At 47.6% G+C, this 17,858-nt stretch overlaps 1 protein-coding gene across 1 annotated transcript in view; it reads left to right on the top strand.

Moving 5' to 3' along the window:
• Positions 1 to 17,858, top strand: part of ARFGEF3 (ARFGEF family member 3) — a 128,137-nt gene that overhangs the window by 62,069 nt on the left and 48,210 nt on the right. Inside the window, exons 8-10 of the mRNA XM_008161981.3 lie at positions 2,171 to 2,249; positions 7,060 to 7,164; positions 7,944 to 8,277. Coding sequence (XP_008160203.2) covers positions 2,171 to 2,249; positions 7,060 to 7,164; positions 7,944 to 8,277 — 518 coding nt within the window. The remainder of the gene's footprint in view (positions 1 to 2,170; positions 2,250 to 7,059; positions 7,165 to 7,943; positions 8,278 to 17,858) is intronic.

The raw sequence follows: 17,858 nt of genomic DNA, 5'->3' as shown, positions 1-17,858 counted from the left end.
TTAAAATGAGAATGGGATGGAGGGTGGTAGAACGCTGATTGGTACAAAGTGCTATTGCACCCGAAGTATGTTTGTGAAGTACCAGTTTTTTTATATGAAAAACGAGTCATCTCATAAGGAATCTTGCAGAAGGACAGGAATCAAGGTAAGGAACTTCCATTCTGACCCCACAGGAAAAAGAAAAAACAGAGGTCCACATGTAATTAATAAGCAGTTTGATTTTTTAAAAAATGTTTGGTAGTATTGTTTTCGGAAAGAGATGGAAAATTCAGATCATCTTATCGTAAAAAAAAGGGTAATGTACATTTTATATCAGATTTTATTCAGTGATTTAAAAATATTGGAAATACTGCCTTTTTTGGTATTTTTGACAGTTAACAGGGAGAAGGGGTGGAGTAGTGAGATGATAGAAAAGAGGGAATGAAAGGGGGAGAGAGCTACACACAGCCACAATGAGGAGAAGGAGAGTAAATAAAAGAAACGAGAGAAAAGTATCTGAAGTCATTTTCTAAGTCATTGCTGGAGTGGTTGTTTTAGCCACGTCTCGCTATGTTGTCAGGCTGTGGACTGGAAGTGCTACAGAATCTCTTCTCCCTTTAATGCTCCCAGTGATGGGCTCCAACATTTTCTACCCCTGTTTCTTCTCTTTTGGCAATTGCAGTTCCCATAAAATCTTCACTTTATTGTAGAGTGATTTTATAAACCGGAAAGGAGTTCAAAGTCCTCTTAGTCAAAGATACATCTTTAAAAATATATTAGTACAAAATTGATGGACTCATTTGAAATTTATCTAAAATTGAGTTTAAGGACTACTTATGGGTTTTATTTTTTTTAATGTTTTTATTGGTTTTCAGAGAGAGGAAGAAAGAGGGAGAGAGAGAAATAGAAACATCAATGATGAGAGAGAATCATTGATCAGCTGCCTCCTGCATGCCCCCTACTGGGGATGGAGCCAGAAACCAGGGCATGTGCCCTGACCGGGAATCAAACCATGACCTCGAATCAAACCATGACCTCCTGGTTCATAGGTCAATGCTCAGCTACTGAGCCACACCAGCTGGGCAGTTTTATTTATTTGAAACTATGTTTTATCATTTACCTTTCTCTCCTCTCCTCTTCCCTCCCCCGCTCCCCTCCTTCTCCCCTCGGTCTCCCCTCTGTCTCTCCTCCCTCCTCTCCTCTCCCTCTCCTCTCCCTCTCCTCTCATCTCCCCCTGAATTTAACATCATAGATTCTAAGGATCAGCATTTCTCTTTCCCCTGCCCTCTTCCAACTTTACTTTTATATCTCTCTTACACTCTGGCCATTTTTTCCTCTGTCTTCCTTGACTTCATGGTCATTCATTCATTTATTTATACATTCGTCAAATACTTAGTCACATTTGTATAGATCTTTACAGCTTTTTATTTTTTTAAAAAAACACACAAATGCACCCACTTGTTACTTTCCTTGGCCCAATTATTTGGTGTAATGGGTATTATCTCATCTTACCAAAAGAAAAACTGATGCTTACGAAGTTTATACAGTCAGCAAATTGTGGACCAGACTTAAGCCAATTCCAAATTTCAGCCTTTTTCCAGTGCACTCCAGTGCTTCTGTGGGAGTTTTATTGCTAGTTTCATGACTTGGACATGTTTTATTATTTTTTTCTGAAATTTGCTGTTGCTCTATTAAGACCGGTGCTCTGAGGATGCTGGACAAATAAAGTGGTGAAGATGGTGACCAAATTGTTTTGCCCTCTTTCTCTGGCTTCCTAGTTTGAGAAGCTCACCTTTCTTAAATGCTGCCATATTTTATCTCGTTGGGATACAGTTCTGCTCACAAAACCCAGAAAAACAAGAGGTCAGAATAAGGGACACACATATAGTCTACTGGCCTAAATATTGAGAAAATCATTGTCAGTTGTGGTGATTCTTAACTAAATATCTTTTCATTAAGTGTGAATGGATTTCATAAGAAACAACCTATTGTTTTCTTTTTGGACTATCTTTTGAGTGTTTTACTTTAGAAAGGAGTTATTACATTGAAATGTATTATATTTTGGTGGCCTAAGGAAGTCAGCATCTGAAAATCATCGTTTTAGTCCTGAAAACATAAAAAGGAGGATGGGAAGGACTGTTGAGGGACCTTCGAGTGCCGCTGCGATGTCTAATACCTCCTCTGTTTGCAGGGTCGACCGTAGAGGCCCTGTGTGACGACCTCGTCTCTGTGCTCACTGTTCTGTGTGAGAAGCTACAAGCCGCCATCAAGTAAGTGCCTTCAGATTCGGGCTCTTATTCACTACCAGTCTATTACCAAAGTGACTTTTGTCTTTAACAGTATGCAAAATGGCGGAGCATAGGGTTGATGGCTCCTCCCATTGGTATTAATTTCTGAGAAATAGTTTCAGTGACCTTGGGCAAGCCTGCATTACCCAGTACTATTACTGATGGATATAACTTTCTGATGAGAAAATGCAAGGAAGAGTCAGTCCCTCAAGCATGGATCTGAATGGAAAGAATGTTGGCTGAGAGCTAGTAGCTGTGAAGGCTACTCCTCACCTGGACATATCCCAGTGTGACCCTGAGTCTCATCAAACTGTTGCACCTTTCTCCCCTGTTACAGGCAGAGTTGGACTGTGTGGTCTTTTTCTGTTTTATCGAACATTTCCTGAGCCTCTGAGCTCACATGCATATCTTTAAAAAGGACATGTTACTCTGACTTTTATATACTTGTCATTTTTATGCCAGTTTAATTTAATCAGCTGTCAAGGATGCTTCTTCTGTACCCTCTGCCCCTGTCTTAGCATTATTAGGGAAATAAAACAAAGACTACCAAAACTTCGAAAAGTACAAAGGCTATGTTCACTACTTTGCAGGCAAGGGAAAACCAATAAGCTAAACTTTGTTTTTTCTGAGTAGTTTACTAAGGGAAAACTCTAAAAGCTTTTAAATGCTACAAAAGTTGGGGAACTCATGGTAATTATGCCATTAATAACCCAAAACTAGCCATCAGGATAAGTCAGAATGAGTCTGCGTGTCTACAAATGATAAATTTAAAGTGTGTCTTTGTTGATTGGTCAGGAAAGAGTCTTCACCTAGGTCCAGGAAGGGCTTTCAGTTCATGGTTCTTTAAAACCTGATAGCTCTAACATAAGCTACAGGGACTCCCCATGTGTAGAGTGACCATATGACCTGGTTTACCTGGGACCGTCCAAGTTCATGCCTGTTGTAATTATTATAAACATTCAGTGCTGCTATCTTCTAAGAAGTTCTGGTGTAAGTGGAATTTTTCAACTGCACAGTGCCTAGCATATAGTAACGGCTTGACAAATATTAGCTCTAAAATGGTCTTTTTACTTGCAGCATTGCCAGTGCTAATTCTAGCTTATGATGCATTTGGAACATTGAGTTTCTTACATCATAAATTTGACTGTAGATTACTAGGAAAACATATGGCACAAACCTTCATTGCAAATGCGTACAGATTAGAAACTAAAAGTCATAGATTTCTGTCAGTTACTAAAAAAAATGTTTCTGAACCATATGACTAGAGAATTGGCTTTAAGTGGGGAAAGTAACTCATGTGACATGTATATGTTTTTCTAGGGTTTCTGATTGGACATTGGACCAAAGATACTTTAGGCATATTGTTATATTCAGCTTAATAGTTTCCTTGCTTGGTTTTTCAATGCACTTTTGCCTCTGGCTACTGTTTACCTTGTTTGAATCTGATCTTTCCCATCATGATTCTATTTTCATAACTCCGTGTGTTTCTGTTAGCTAAACTTGACACCTCTCTTACCTTCTAAATATCTTCTTTCTCTGAAATCACGCTATGGTCAGTACTTCTCCTCAACAACCATCTCCAAAATACCTCCTAGGACTTTAGCTCTGTAGAGATATGTATCCATGACATGTTCATTCTCTCAGGAAGATCCAGAGAATGCATTCAGGTACTCAGAATAACTCGAATGCCTTGGAGATACAGTATTAATAGAATTCCATATTAGGCAAGTTGAGTTACATGATGTTTCAATCCAAGAACTTTTGGAAGGATAATTGGGCTTAGGAATATATGTATTCATTCTCTCCCTGTTCGTCTCCCACCACCCTCTCCGCCCCACACAGAATGTCAGGGAAGAATCTGCACCGAAGCAGTCTTGGAATCCATGAGGGCCTGGCTCAGTGTTCATCTCGTGTGTTCTAATTCCATTCCACTGCTCACACAGTTGCTTAAATCCCTCTCTCCTTTGTCTAACTAAATCTGAACTGTTTTTAAGGGAAGCAAAGTCAGAATGGTTCGAGATAAAACTCTGCGGTCCAGAACGTGCCGCCTGATTGCCTGGCACGAGTCCTGCCAGGACAGGCAGCTGCTTAGCCCTCAGGGGCTCCTGGTCCACTCAGGAGACTTGTCCTCTATGGGTCCTGCACCTGCAAGAAATTCAGAGATGAGCAGAAAATGAGGCCAGCAGACACTCAGCCTGCCAGCCCTGAAATGCTCAAACAAAAGACCAGGCAACGTGACTCACACGCTCCTGCGCAGGCAGATTTTTCCCTAGTGTGTTTTGAAAGAGTTGGCTGGTTTCTAGGCTCCTGGCTGCCTTGTGCATCCTACACATTTTTCCGTCTAGAGTCAGACAAATGTGAAGCACACATACACACGCTGTGCACATGCCTATGTGTGTGTAGTGAGGGGCATGCATGGACAGTGCTTACATTTCAAACAGCCCCTCTAATGACATGATTCGTGTAAGGTCATTAGCACCTGTTTTTCCAGGTGCTGCAACCCACAGAAAAGCTGCCACATTTGGTCTCCAAGGAGACTCCCAGGCCAGTTACCTTGGCAATGCATTCTCCCTGTCATCCAGTCTGATGCCTGGGGGTTGCCACAGCCACTTCACAGACACTCATAGGAACCTGGACTGCTCATAGTTTCTCTATAGGTTTATTTCTAGTGATTCCAGAAATTGAGCATCCTTGTTGTCTATAACTATTTTAATTTTGTGATGCTAGTCTAACAGCTAAGGGATAAAGAGACACTTTCAAATTGGGGTATTTAATAATTATTTTTCTTAACATGGAATCAGGTGATTGGTAAAAAAGATTAGCCTGGGAGTATAGCAAAGGCAGTTCTTTTCAGAACTGATTTTCAAAATGTGGCTTATAATTGCTGTGGTGGCCCTTCTGTGTTGCCTTCTCCAATCTGTTCATTCGTACAGCATCCAGAATGATCATTCTGAAATATGAATCTGGTCATGTCACTCTTCAACTTGCAGAATAAAGTCCAGACATCTTAGCACGGCCTACAGGAGCCTTCCTGGGCTGTCCCCTGCCCACCTCTCCAGCCCAGGTCCTGCTGGTGACATCGTCACACGCTGTGCTCCAACCACAAACCACCCCATCCACCCCACACTTTGCACACACCCTCTCCCCAACACCAAAACGCACTAGAGGCTCCTACTTGAACTTTAGGGCTCTAGTGAGATACATTTCCTTTGGGAATTCTTTCTGGGTCTTTCTAAGGAGGGTCAGATGCCACTCCTATCTGCTCTCATAGAACCTTGTGTTAAATTATTCTTTTATGGCACTTCCTGCACTGTGCTTTGTGTACTTATCTCTCTAGACTCACAAAAATGAAGAATGTGCTGCTTACAGTCAGGAACTATGTTTTGTTCAAAAGTGTAGGGAAGCTCGTGGGTGTGCGTGTACAGACACGGGAAGTCCATCCCTGGCCCAAGAGTGGCTAATCATGTCTTGTCTTTCTTCCTCTTCCCTAGCCACCACTTGGCAAAGGATAATTATTTTTGAGGAGACTCAGCCTTGACCCCTGTCTCCTTCCACCCTCAGAGGGTTTTGTGGAGTACATCCAAACAGGAGTGGAATTCCCTTTTCAAAATCATCGCATTACCTTTATCGCTGTACAGTTCTCTCTTGACAAGGGAGATCTGCGAGTCAGCAAACATTTTCTGTAAAGGGCCACGTGCTATCTCTGTATCCTGTTCATTTTTGGTTTGGTTTTGTTTTACAACCCTTCAAAAATGTAAAAATCTTTTTTAGTTCATAGGCCATGGCAGGATTTCTCCCTCAGGCTGTAGCTTTCCAACTGGTTTTAAAGGATAATGTCAGTTTTACCGAGCCGTATCACTGAGGTATTTAACCTAGCACTTAAGTGAGGGTCCCCAGCCCCTTCTTCCGATCCTTTGTCTGACAGCTGCTCAGTCTGGCCATTGTGTGGATGTGACCTGGGCTTTGGCAGGGAGGGAGGTCTGGTATTAACTTCCCTTCCTTCCTGTCTCCTTAAGTTTCAAGTCTGCCTGTCACTGGTCTTGCCTTTTCCTTTTGCCCCCTTCTCCTGGAAGTTATTTGAACTGTTAAAGGCATTAAGCTTCCTTTGGGCATATTTTCACTTTAAATCAGGAGAAAAGAGAGACAACTAAAATTATTTTTTAAAACAAGTTTTTCCTTTTACTGAACATTTTCATTCCACTCAGGATTTCTGAATGAATTGTCTTTAAAATGTATTATGTACTTGTAGCAAATGTGTCCTTGAACATTAAATTCTTCCTTACCTAATTCTGGTGGGTTAGGCAGCAAACTTAGTCTGGGTATGAGAATGTGCATCCCAGGCCTGGCCTTGCGGCTCCATCGGTTGGAGCATCGTCACAGAGTTGGTTCCTACTCAGGGCAGAGGGACCTATTCCAAGCCTCTCTTCTTGGCTTATAGATGGCCACCTTCTTCCCATGTCTCTTCACATTATCCTGCCTCTGTGTATCCCTGTCTCCAAATTTCTTCTTTTTATAAGGACACCAGTCCCATTGGGTCTGGACCCAGTCTAATGACCTCACTTTAACTCGCTTGCCTTTACAAAGAACCATCTCCAAAAAGGTCACATTCTGGGGCATTGGGGGTTAGGACTTAAACATATGAACTGAGAGGAGGACATATTCAGCCCATAACACTAACCCCTTCCCCCAACTGACATTTCTGTAATGCCTACCATTTTTCCAAGTGTTTCCCACACATCCCCTCTAACCTTGCCTTGGTTTTGTGTGCCTCTGTGTTGGTTTTGTTCTGCAGCGACAGTCAGCAGCTGCAGCTGCTGTACCTGGAGTGCATCCTGTCCATGCTCAGCAGCTGTTCCTCCTCCATGCACCTGCACAGGGGCTTCACAGACCTGACCTGGTGAGCGCCCCCCGCCCCCACGCCAGCCCGAGGGCTTGCTCTTTCCACCTGTGCCCGTGGGTCCCTTCCCACGGCCTCCATGACCTGCCAGGCCTTTCATCTGTGAAAATGTTCTCTCGGGGAAAGTGGGGAAGTTGCTTTGCTTACATGCACCGGAGCGAAACTGATGGTTCCTGCAGCAGAATAGGCCTCTAAGGCCCACTTACAGATTGTTTGCATCATAGGATCGTGAGACTCAGAAACGAGGAAATTATTTTCTAGGTTATTCATTTGTTCTAAAAGCATATAAAGGCTCTGGAAAGTTATGCGGGGTGGCGGGGGAGGAACAAGAAATACTGAACATTATTCTTAGCCCTACCCTGGTACTTTTTCCATCTCAACCCAAATACTAGTCACTTAGTCATAGTCAGAGATTCACACAAGTGACAGGGCCTGGAGGCAGCCAGCTCGTTGCTCTGGGTTTCTGGGCTTATCCACAGGGAGGAATATGAATGATATGTGTCAGAATTTTAAATAAACTTCTCAAAATAATTTTGTTACTTATAGGAAAAGGAAACTTTACCCTAGCTTGACTTATGAGAAAAAGTATTTTATTCTTATACTCAGAAATGATGGCGAGACATGGAAAACTGAGGCAGGATGTAGCCAAAAAGAAGGAGCAATAAAGAACCCAACTCTATAGTCATTTGTGTGGCATCTGGTGTTTGTACTCAGGATAGTATTCACATTTAATCCTTTGGCTTGTAGTGAAACTCATTTTTCTCTCCATCTCTTCCCAGGAAAAACCTTTGCCCTGCTCTCATCGTGATCCTGGGGAATCCAATCCATGACAAAACCATCACCTCTGCTCACAGCAGCAGCGCGAGTGCCAGCATGGAGTCGGACTCTGCGTCCCCAGGCGTTTCCGACCACGGCCGGGGCTCGGGCTGTTCCTCCACCGCCCCTGCCCTGAGCGGTCCTGTGGCTCGGACCATCTACTACATTGCAGCCGAGCTGGTCCGGCTGGTGGGGTCGGTGGACTCCATGAAGCCCGTGCTCCAGTCCCTCTATCACCGCATGCTGCTCTACCCCCCACCCCAGCACCGGGTGGAAGCCATCAAAGTAATGAAAGAGGTAGGGATGCACTAAAGAATGCCACTGCGCATGCCAGGGACTGAGCACAGTATATTTAAGCAAGAAGCACTTGGAAAATGTTTGCCAGTCACCTGCTAGGATTTCATTGCTACCAGTAACAGATAGTCTATCCAGTAACAGACAGTCTCTTTAGGGTTGGGGGGGGGGGTGTGTGTGTGCGTGTGCGTGCATGCGTGTGCGTGCGTGCATGCATGTGGAGCAGGGGTCAGGAGGGGTGATAAGTGCTCACTGATATAAAGCCATTTGATAATCTGAGCTGCATGCATTTGATTGGGCCCTGGGCTGAGATTCTATTCTGCTCCCTTAGGCGCTGTTTGTGCAGATATGTGTATTTACTCATCTTTGCCAAAATTGGATTTCAAAATTTTATACTCAGGTTGTACATTATCCAAAAAAGAGCATTACTAATCTCTGATTAGTAATAGGAAACCCTTTGCCCCATCCCTTCTTAGGCCAAACATCATGATCCTGGCGAGAACATAAAGGTTGTCCAGCTTATACTAGCCATCCCAGCGTGCTTCTTCATGGTTTTGAGGAGAAATTGGGGTTATTTTAAAGGTACTTGAAACAAGAATTCCTCTGGTTTCTCTCAACTAACCAAAAAGAAAAGCAATCAACTTTTTTGTATTTGCAAACTTGCTTGTGAAGGTCAAGTTGCACTTCCTTTTGGTACCTAACACCAAAACAGCAGAGTAGCAAAATTCCCTTGTTGATGACTCATTTATTCTAAGCAATATTTGTTACTCACCATTTCTAAAAAGCTTAATTTGAAATGCTTCTTGGTGTTGTTTTAATGAGAGTAGACTGTAATGAATGATGGCAAGTTCTGACCCTGTGTTTCTAGAAGTGAAAAAGTGAGCCAGGAAGCTGGTTAAGAAAATCGATGAGCACACGGTGATAACCACATCTTTTTCTTACCTACTGTATGTCAGGCACTTCACATACATTAGCTTTTGATATTCATGATAACTTTGAAGTGTTGAAGATCATTGCTTCAGGCAATGGAGATCAAAGGGTCAGCTTTAATAACCAGCCAATACTAGGTTGGTGAGTCCGATACAGTTTGGGAGGCTAGACTACTTCGTCACCACCCAAACTGCAGTGGCCCTCACCTGCAGACCCAGCCCTGCCCGTTAAGCTGGTAATGTGGGCAGTAGAAGTGGACATTTTCTGAATAGCAGGTCTTCAAGAAAAGCCATGCATGCTCAGCTCCTCCTGAATTCACCACCGGGAAGAAGTGAGAGAAAGAGAGAAGAGGGGCCCAGAATTTTATTCCACTGGATGTTCCTCCCATAGAAACATGATGTCAAGAAAAAGGATTTTCTCTCCTACCAAGAAACTAAGTCTTCACATGGTCAAATGATTTGCCCAAGGTCACCAAGAGACAGAAATGGTGCAAACGCTGGTCTAGCTGAGCCTAAACCTATGATCACTATACCACACTTACTACTGGACTTAACTTTGATATTGCAATGCAAATTATTCTAGGAGCTCCTTTGCCGGAGCTGGCTCAGTGACCCTCTCATAATACTACGTTTAAAAGTCAGGGTTCAAATCCTCTCTGCCACTCACCAGCCACATTATAGTAGCAAAATCATTTAATTCTGAACTTACAATTTTTCACCTGTTCATAGTAGTAATATTCCAAAGGGTGTGAGTTCAAAATGTGATCAAGTTTGTATAAGTACGTTGCAAGCATAAAATGCTAAACAAATATTTGGTGCACTTATTGCTAACCTAAGGAAGAGAAAAACAAAGCATGAAGAATGGGAATACTGGTCCTCATTACCTCCTGCCCGGAGTAGTGTACCCACTGGTCTCTTTGTCTCCTGCTCATCTTCATTTTGTCTTTCTGAACTTAGGTTCAAAATCACCACTGTTGACAATTTTCCCACTCTCAAATAACTCCTTATCGTCTCTCCAGTCTGAATTCCTCTGCCAAATGTCTAGACTGTTCTGTTTTCATTCTCATTTCCCATCTTTTTCCAGGATCACCCTTATTCCATCTGACCAACCCCGTTCTGTTCAATTCCCACCTTCCTGCCTCTATTCAGACTCCCCCGGTCCTATTGGCCACTGCCACTTCAGTGGTTGATTACAATAGGCTAGACACTGCTGGCACCTCACATTGGGTTACTTACAGTCTCCCTGAGGAAGATGATATGCCCAGTTTCCAGATGGAGAACTGAGGCTCCATGAGAAGTTGCTATTTTCCCCACGTCCTCGTGTGTTGTGGAGTTAAAACATGAACTCAGATGTTCTAAATACAGCTGCCTCTTTGCTGTCAAAATCCTCCTCCTCTATGGCTTTGCTTCCTCAAACCACTGGTTTTGCTCTGCTTAAAACCCCATCCCACTATTTACAATTGATTATATGTGGCAATACACTGATTGTTTCATAGTTCAGTGTGGAACAAACTTCTTATCTCCTAAATATATTTTTATATATATATTTTTTTAAATATATTTTATTGATTTTATTACAGAGAGGAAGAGAGAGGGATAGAGAGTTAGAAACATCGATGAGAGAGAAACATCGATCAGCTGCCTCTTGCACACCCCCTACTGGGGATGTGCCCGCAACCAAGGTACATGCCCTTGACTGGAATCGAACCTGCGACCCTTCAGTCCGCAGGCCGACGCTCTATTCACTGAGCCAAACCGGTTTCGGCATTATCTCCTAAATATATTTTTGTATGTGTTGCTTTTGTATGTTCCTCCTAGTACCTGACACTGCAGCGATTGAGTCAGAATAAGCGTTTAATATCTTTTGACTGTAACAGATGGGCCTGAAAACAGACCATATGCAAAGAGGGTATTTTGTGAGCAGCAGCAACCTCGGAATTGACAGGCCCTGGAGTTGTTACTACACATGGTAGAGCCACTTGATACCTGAATGCTAAAAATACTTTGCCTACAGGGTATGTAGGTGTCTAAATGCGTTTAAAATAACGTCTTGAGTACTACAAAGGAAATTAGTTATGTTTCCCCCTTGTTCATAGATGTCCTGGTTTCCCAAGGTTATTTTGCAGGGCAAGCACGGAATTAGAGCCCAGCATCTGGGCAGCGTAGCGTGTCCAGGCCATGCTGCCGCATGGGCACCGCAGGCTGACGTGGCACAGGTTGCTCTGTAAAGTAACTGGGTGCCCCCACTTACTATGACAGCGCCAACAATCGGGGAAGGCTGGTCACCTAGAAACCAAAATGTGCTGGGTTTATGCACACAAAACCACTGGGCACCCAGGATGTTTGCTTAGCCTTTTGGAGTTTGAACCCTGGGGTGTTATTTCCTGTTCTCTTCATAATTTATCGCTCTGCCATATGCCCCCTGTACATATTCATCAAAGACATGCAGGACAGTTTGTTTTTCCAAGTATATTTTCTTTTCCGTGTCCACTTTCCCCCAAAAAAGTACACCTTGCTTCCTTCTCTCTCTCCCATGGTTCAGCTTTAGGAGTTCCCTAATCTTCATCAGACCTGTGACACCCAACCACTGATTTCATATTCCTCATTCCCACCTGAAGAAGCTGACATTAAACATACTGAGGGTTCTTCAGAGGCCTAATTATTCAGTCTCCTTTCCCTTCAGATTTGGAAACAGCTGAGTAATAAATATAAGATTAATGTGGGAATTAATATATGTAATCTAATTTATTACTGATAAATCTAGATTAGAGAATGTAATGGATCCCAAGAGAAAGGGATATTTCCCACTCCATTGCTCCTGAAATGACTTACCCTTCTAGCAAGAAATGGGGCAGCTAGAGGCCCATATGCATAACCACTTCACTTGAATGCAGGCCTAGTTGTGTGTGGGTGGGGGGGGGGGGGCGGTGATTTCAATCTCAAAGAAATAGAATGTGGAGAAAAAAGTAGAAGTTTCATTTCTGTGCTTCCAAGAGAGCAGAAGCTCCCAATTTCTAGGGTAAAAAAAAATAGGGAGACAGGGGAAGAAGAGTGCCCCTTAGGATATAACTTTTTCTATTTAATATACCAGGAATGCAAATATAATTCACTTTGAAAATAATAGACATGGGATAAGATGTCTGTTCCAGTACACTTAATTAACCAGCCTTTTCTTGAATTAGTTTAGCCTCAAATTGAAATATTCCATAGACTTCTACCATATGGAAATAAAATTAATATTGAACAATTACGAAAATTCTATACACGAAAACTTGTAGGATGCAGACCAAGCAGTGCACAGAAGGATATTTATAGCTTCAATTGCTTATATTAAAAAACAGCCTAAACTTAGTGTTCTAATTTTCCAACTTAGGTAGTTAGGAGAAAAGCAGATTAAATTAAAAGAAAGCAGAAAGGAGGGAAAATAAGGATAAAAGCAGAAAGTAATGTGATAAATAGGAAACATAATATAGAGATCAATAGAGTGAAAAATCCCAGGACTCTGAAAAGACTAAGAAATTTTAAAAACTCCTGGAAAAAGCAGTAAAAAAAAATTCCAGAATCATTAAAAACAAACAAAAATAAGAATGAAAAGGAGAAACCAAGATGGCGGCATAGGTTAAACACCTAACCTGCAGCCAGGCACAACAATTTCAAAGGCACAACTAGAGGTCAGAACGGACATCGTCCAGAACCACAGGAGAGCTGGCGGACTGAAATGCCCACAGCTGGGGGGAAGGAGAAGGCCTTGGGGACAATCGGGGGAGCCGTAAAAGCCTGAGGTATGGAGAAACGGGCGGAGACACGAGCACGCGCGCCTGCGGGGAGGATGGAGCCGGAGAGGAAGGGGCGGCTGAAGGCCTGGCCGGCGTTCACTGGCAGGAAGGAGATAAAGGCTCCGGATTGCGCTGAGCGCCGGCTCCAACTGCACTGAGCGCCAGTTCCGGGCGAAACCCTGGGAAGCCAGGCGCAGGCTGGGGGAATGAATCTGGGCTGTGGGGCGCAGGCACAGAGGAGCGGCGGCTCCAGACGCGCGCACGGGAAGGCCTGCAGAGGACGGACTTTTGCCTGCGCCACTGGGTGGCCCTGCTGGGAAGGAGACAGGGGCGCCAGACTGTGCTGAGACCCAGTTCCAACTACACTGAAACCCAGTTCCAGGCGAGAATCTGGGAGTCCAGATTCATTAGGGGAGGGACTGGACTGTTTGGCAGTGGGCGAAACTCCAGGGCGTGTTTCTCTCAGAGGTGTTTGCAAGGAATACAGAGGGACACAGAGGCAGGAGCCTCTTAGGGCGGGGCTGACAGGAAGCCAAAGTTGTAGGCTCCACCCTGTAGCTCCGCCCCAGCCAAGCTGAGCAGAAGCTTTTTCCTGCTGAGTGCCTCAGGTAGTGGCTGACCCACACTACATTGGAGACCCAGAAACGAGGGCATCTAGTGGTTGGTGTGAGATGACACCAGATTTCAACCACTCGCATAAGGGAGGCATTCTAGAGGCAGACTCAGTGAGCGCCAAGGCATTGCTGCATCAAGACCCAGCCCATAAACATGTCTCCTGCACAGCAACTCTTCCTATATAGACAAAGAGGGTCCTCACGGCCAATTGGCCTGGAGGACAATTCCTCCCAGTGACACCAACAACAATCAAGACTTAACTGTACAAAGGAGGACCAAGATGGAGACATAGGGCGGCAGCCTGATCGTTGCCTACCACAACAATATTGAGACTACGACGGGAGAGCAGAGCAGACACCAGCCAGAACCACCGGGGGGCTGGCTGAGCAGATGCTCTACAACTAGAATAAAAGAGAGGGGTACACGGGATGATGCTGATGCCGGTGACCCAAAGTCCACACTTTAAGAACTATGGCTCAGGCGACACAATGGCGGCCTGGAACGTGCTCGGCGCAGTTCCCCCGGCGGTCTCCGGCTGAGGGGACGGCTCCACTCGCTGCCGAGCACGGACAGACGAGCCCCTGGGAGACATGGGGTGGGAGACTCCGTGCTTGCTGACCTCCGAGTCCTTCAAGAATCTCAATGCCCTGAAGCGGCCAGGTGCGCACGCTCGGCGACCGGCCACCGCTGCAGACCCAAGGGCCGACGCAGCGACACCGGACCAGCCCGCCGCCGCGCACCGGGCACACCGGAGCCTCGCCGAGCCCACCGCCCAACGAGTTCTGGGGCAGCCGCCCTGGAGCTCTGAGAAAATGACCGAAGGAATTGCTGAGAGGGAATTGACCAACAGGAATTGGGATCAAGAAGACGAAACCCCGCTGAGACCCGAGTCCAGGCGAGGCTGCGAGCCTCTGGGCTCAGGTGTGGTCACACGCCTCTGGGTCTAGGTGAGGCCTCACGCCCCTGGGTCCAGGTGAAGCTGGATTCCGGGTTCGGGTGAGGCCATGTGCCCCTGGGTCCGGGTGAATCTGAACCCTGGGTCCAGGTGAGGCCGTGGGCCCCAGGATCCGGGTAAGGCTGGGTCCCGAATCCGGGTGAGGCCGTGCACCCCTGGATCCGGGTGAGACCACGCGACCAGGGGTCTGAGAGAGGTAACGCGCCCCTGGGTCCGGGTGAGGCCACGTGCCCCTGGGTCTAGGTGAAGCTAGATCCCGGGTCCGGGTGAGGCCATGTGCCCCTGGATCCGGGTGAGGCTGGGTCCCGGGTCCGGGTGAGGCCATGCGTCCCTGGGTTTGGGAGAGGCCACGCGCCCCTGGGTCCGGGTGAGGCCATGTGTCCCTGGATCCGGGTGAGGCTGAGTCCTGGGTCCGGGTGAGGCCACGCGCCCCTGGGTCTGGGAGAGGCCACGCGCCCCTGGGTCCGGGTGAGGCCATGTGTCCCTGGATCCGGGAGAGGCCTCGCGCATCTAGGTCCGGGTGAGGCCAAGCGCCCCTGGGTCTGTGAGAGGCCACGCGCCCCCGGGTCCGGGTGAGGCCATGTGTCCCTGGATCCGGGTGAGGCCTCGTGCACCTAGGTCCAGGTGAGGCCACGTGCCCCTGGGTCTGGGAGAGGCCACGCACCCCTAGGTCCTGGCGAGACCATGTGTCCCTGGATCCGGGTGGGGCCTCGTGCACCTAGGCCTGGGTGGGGCCGCGTGCCCCTGGGTCTGGGGGAGGCCAGGCGTCCCTGGGTCCGGGTGAGACCGTGTGTCCCTGGATCCGGGTGAGGCCTCGTGCGCCTAGGCCCGGGTGAGGCCACGTGCCCCTGGGTCTGGGGGAGGCCAGGCGTCCCTGGGTCCAGGTGAGACCGTGTGTCCCTGGATCCGGGTGAGGCCTCCTGCACCTAGGCCCGGGTGAGGCCACGTGCCCCTGGGTCTGGGAGAGGCCAAGCGTCCCTGGGTCCGGGTGAGACCATGAGTCCCTGGATCTGGGTGAGGCCTCGTGTACCTAGGCCCGGGTGAGGCCACGTGCCCATGGGTCTGGGAGAGGCCAAGCGTCCCTGGGTCCGGGCGAGACCATGTGTCCCTGGATCCGAGTGAGGCCTCGTGCACCTAGACCCGGGTGAGGCCACGTGCCCCTGGGTCTGGGAGAGGCCACGCACCCCTGGGTCCGGGCGAGACCATGTGTCCCTGGATCCAGGTGAGGCCTCGTGCACCTAGGCCCGGGTGAGGCCACGTGCCCCTGGGGCTGGGAGAGGCCAAGCGTCCCTGGGTCCGGGTGAGACCATGTGTCCCTGGATCTGGGTGAGGCCTCATGCACCTAGGCCCGGGTGAGGTCACGTGCCCCTGGGTCTGGAGGAGGCCAAGCGCGCATGGGTCCGGGTGAGACCATGTGTCCCTGGATCCGGATGAGGCCTCGTGCACCTAGGCCCGGGTGAGGCCACGTGCCCCTGGGTCTGAGAGAGGCCACGCACCCCTGGGTCCGGGCGAGACCATGTGTCCCTGGATCCAGGTGAGGCCTCGTGCACCTAGGCCCGGGTGAGGCCACGTGCCCCTGGGTCTGGGAGAGGCCAAGCGTCCCTGGGTCCGGGTGAGACCATGTGTCCCTGGATCCGGGTGAGGCCTCGTACACCTAGGCCCGGGTGAGGCCACGTGCCCCTGGGTCTGGGAGAGGCCAAGCGTCCCTGGGTCCGGGTGAGACCATGTGTCCCTGGATCCGGGTGAGGCCTCGTGCACCTAGGCCCGGGTGAGGCCACGTGCCCCTGGGTCTGGGAGAGGCCAAGCGTCCCTGGGTCCGGGTGAGACCATGTGTCCCTGGATCCAGGTGAGGCCTCGTGCACCGAGGCCCGGGTGAGGCCACGTGCCCCTGGGTCTGGGAGAGGCCAAGCGTCCCTGGGTCCGGGTGAGACCATGTGTCCCTAGATCCGGGTGAGGCCACATGCCCCTTAGTCCAGGTGAAGCCGTGCCCCTGGGTCCGGCCGAGACCAAACCAGAGGGAGTCGGACCTCCGTTACCACCATTTGTCCACCATCCAGAGCTGAGGAGTCAGCGCTGACATGTACACATAAGGAACTGGTGGACATTGAAATTGGGTCTCAAAAGAACTGTTGGTCCAGAAAGAAACTCACTACAGACTGATTCATTTGCCTGTCAGCATAACTATTATTGCTCGTCTCACATTCAGTTCTCATAAGTATATATCTAGTGACATATGATCTCGCTCATCTAGGGGAAATGATGAACAACATAGACTGAGGAACAAGAACAGAACCAGAAGCAAGGAGGCATCGATCGGACTATCGGGCCTCAGAGGGAGGATAGGGGAGGGTGGGGGGAGGGGGAGAGTTCAACCAAAGGACTTGTATGCATGCATATGAGCCTATCCAACGGTTAAGTTCAACAGGGGGTTGGGGCATGCGTGGGGATGGGGGGGATGGGAATGGGGGGATGAGGACAAATATGTGACACCTTAATCAATAAAGAAATTAAAAAAAAAAAAAAAGAATGAAAAAAATGCTCATAACTATAGATGTTGTAAACATTAAAGAAGGTATTAAGACACCTTAGGACACTACATTTGATAACTTAGATAAAATCGATAAATTTCTAAGAAACAACTCAATCTTTGAAAAGTTGGCTCATGCCCTAGCTGATTTGGCTCAGTGGATAGAGTGTCCACCTATGGTCTGAAGGGTCCTGGGTTCGATTCCAGTCAAAGGCACATACCTGGGTTGTGGGCCCGATCCCCAGTAGGGAGTGCACAGGAGGCAGCCAATCAATGATTCTCTCTCATCATTGATGTTTCTATCTCTCTCCCTCACTGAAATCAATTATATATATATTAGAGGCCTGGTGCACAAAATTTGTGCACTCGGGGGGGGGGGGGTCACTCAGCCTGCCATGCACCCTCTCACAGTCTGGGAGCCCTCGGGGGATGTCTGACTGCCGGCTTAGGCCTGCTCCTAAACCGTCAGTCAGACATCCTTAGCACTGCTGTGGAAGCAAGAGAGACTCCTGCCACCCATGCTGCGCTCACCATGGCTCACGGCTTCTGGCTGAGCAGCGCTTCCCCTGTGGGAGCGCACTGACCACCAGGGGGCAGCTCCTGCATTGAGCGTCAGCCCCCTGGTGGTCAGTGCATGTCATAGCGAGCGGTTGAGTGGCCTTAGCATATTACTCCTTGATTGGTTGAATGGCCAACCGGATGACTGGACACTTAGCATATTAGGCTTTTATTATATAGGATATATATATATTTTTTTTTAAATGTTGGCTCATGAAGAAATT

Source organism: Eptesicus fuscus, chromosome 10 (assembly GCF_027574615.1).
Source record: "Eptesicus fuscus isolate TK198812 chromosome 10, DD_ASM_mEF_20220401, whole genome shotgun sequence".
NCBI classification, from domain to species: domain Eukaryota; kingdom Metazoa; phylum Chordata; class Mammalia; order Chiroptera; family Vespertilionidae; genus Eptesicus; species Eptesicus fuscus.
Note: the sequence above shows the minus strand (reverse complement) of the source record. Positions and strands in the feature narration are given on the sequence as shown.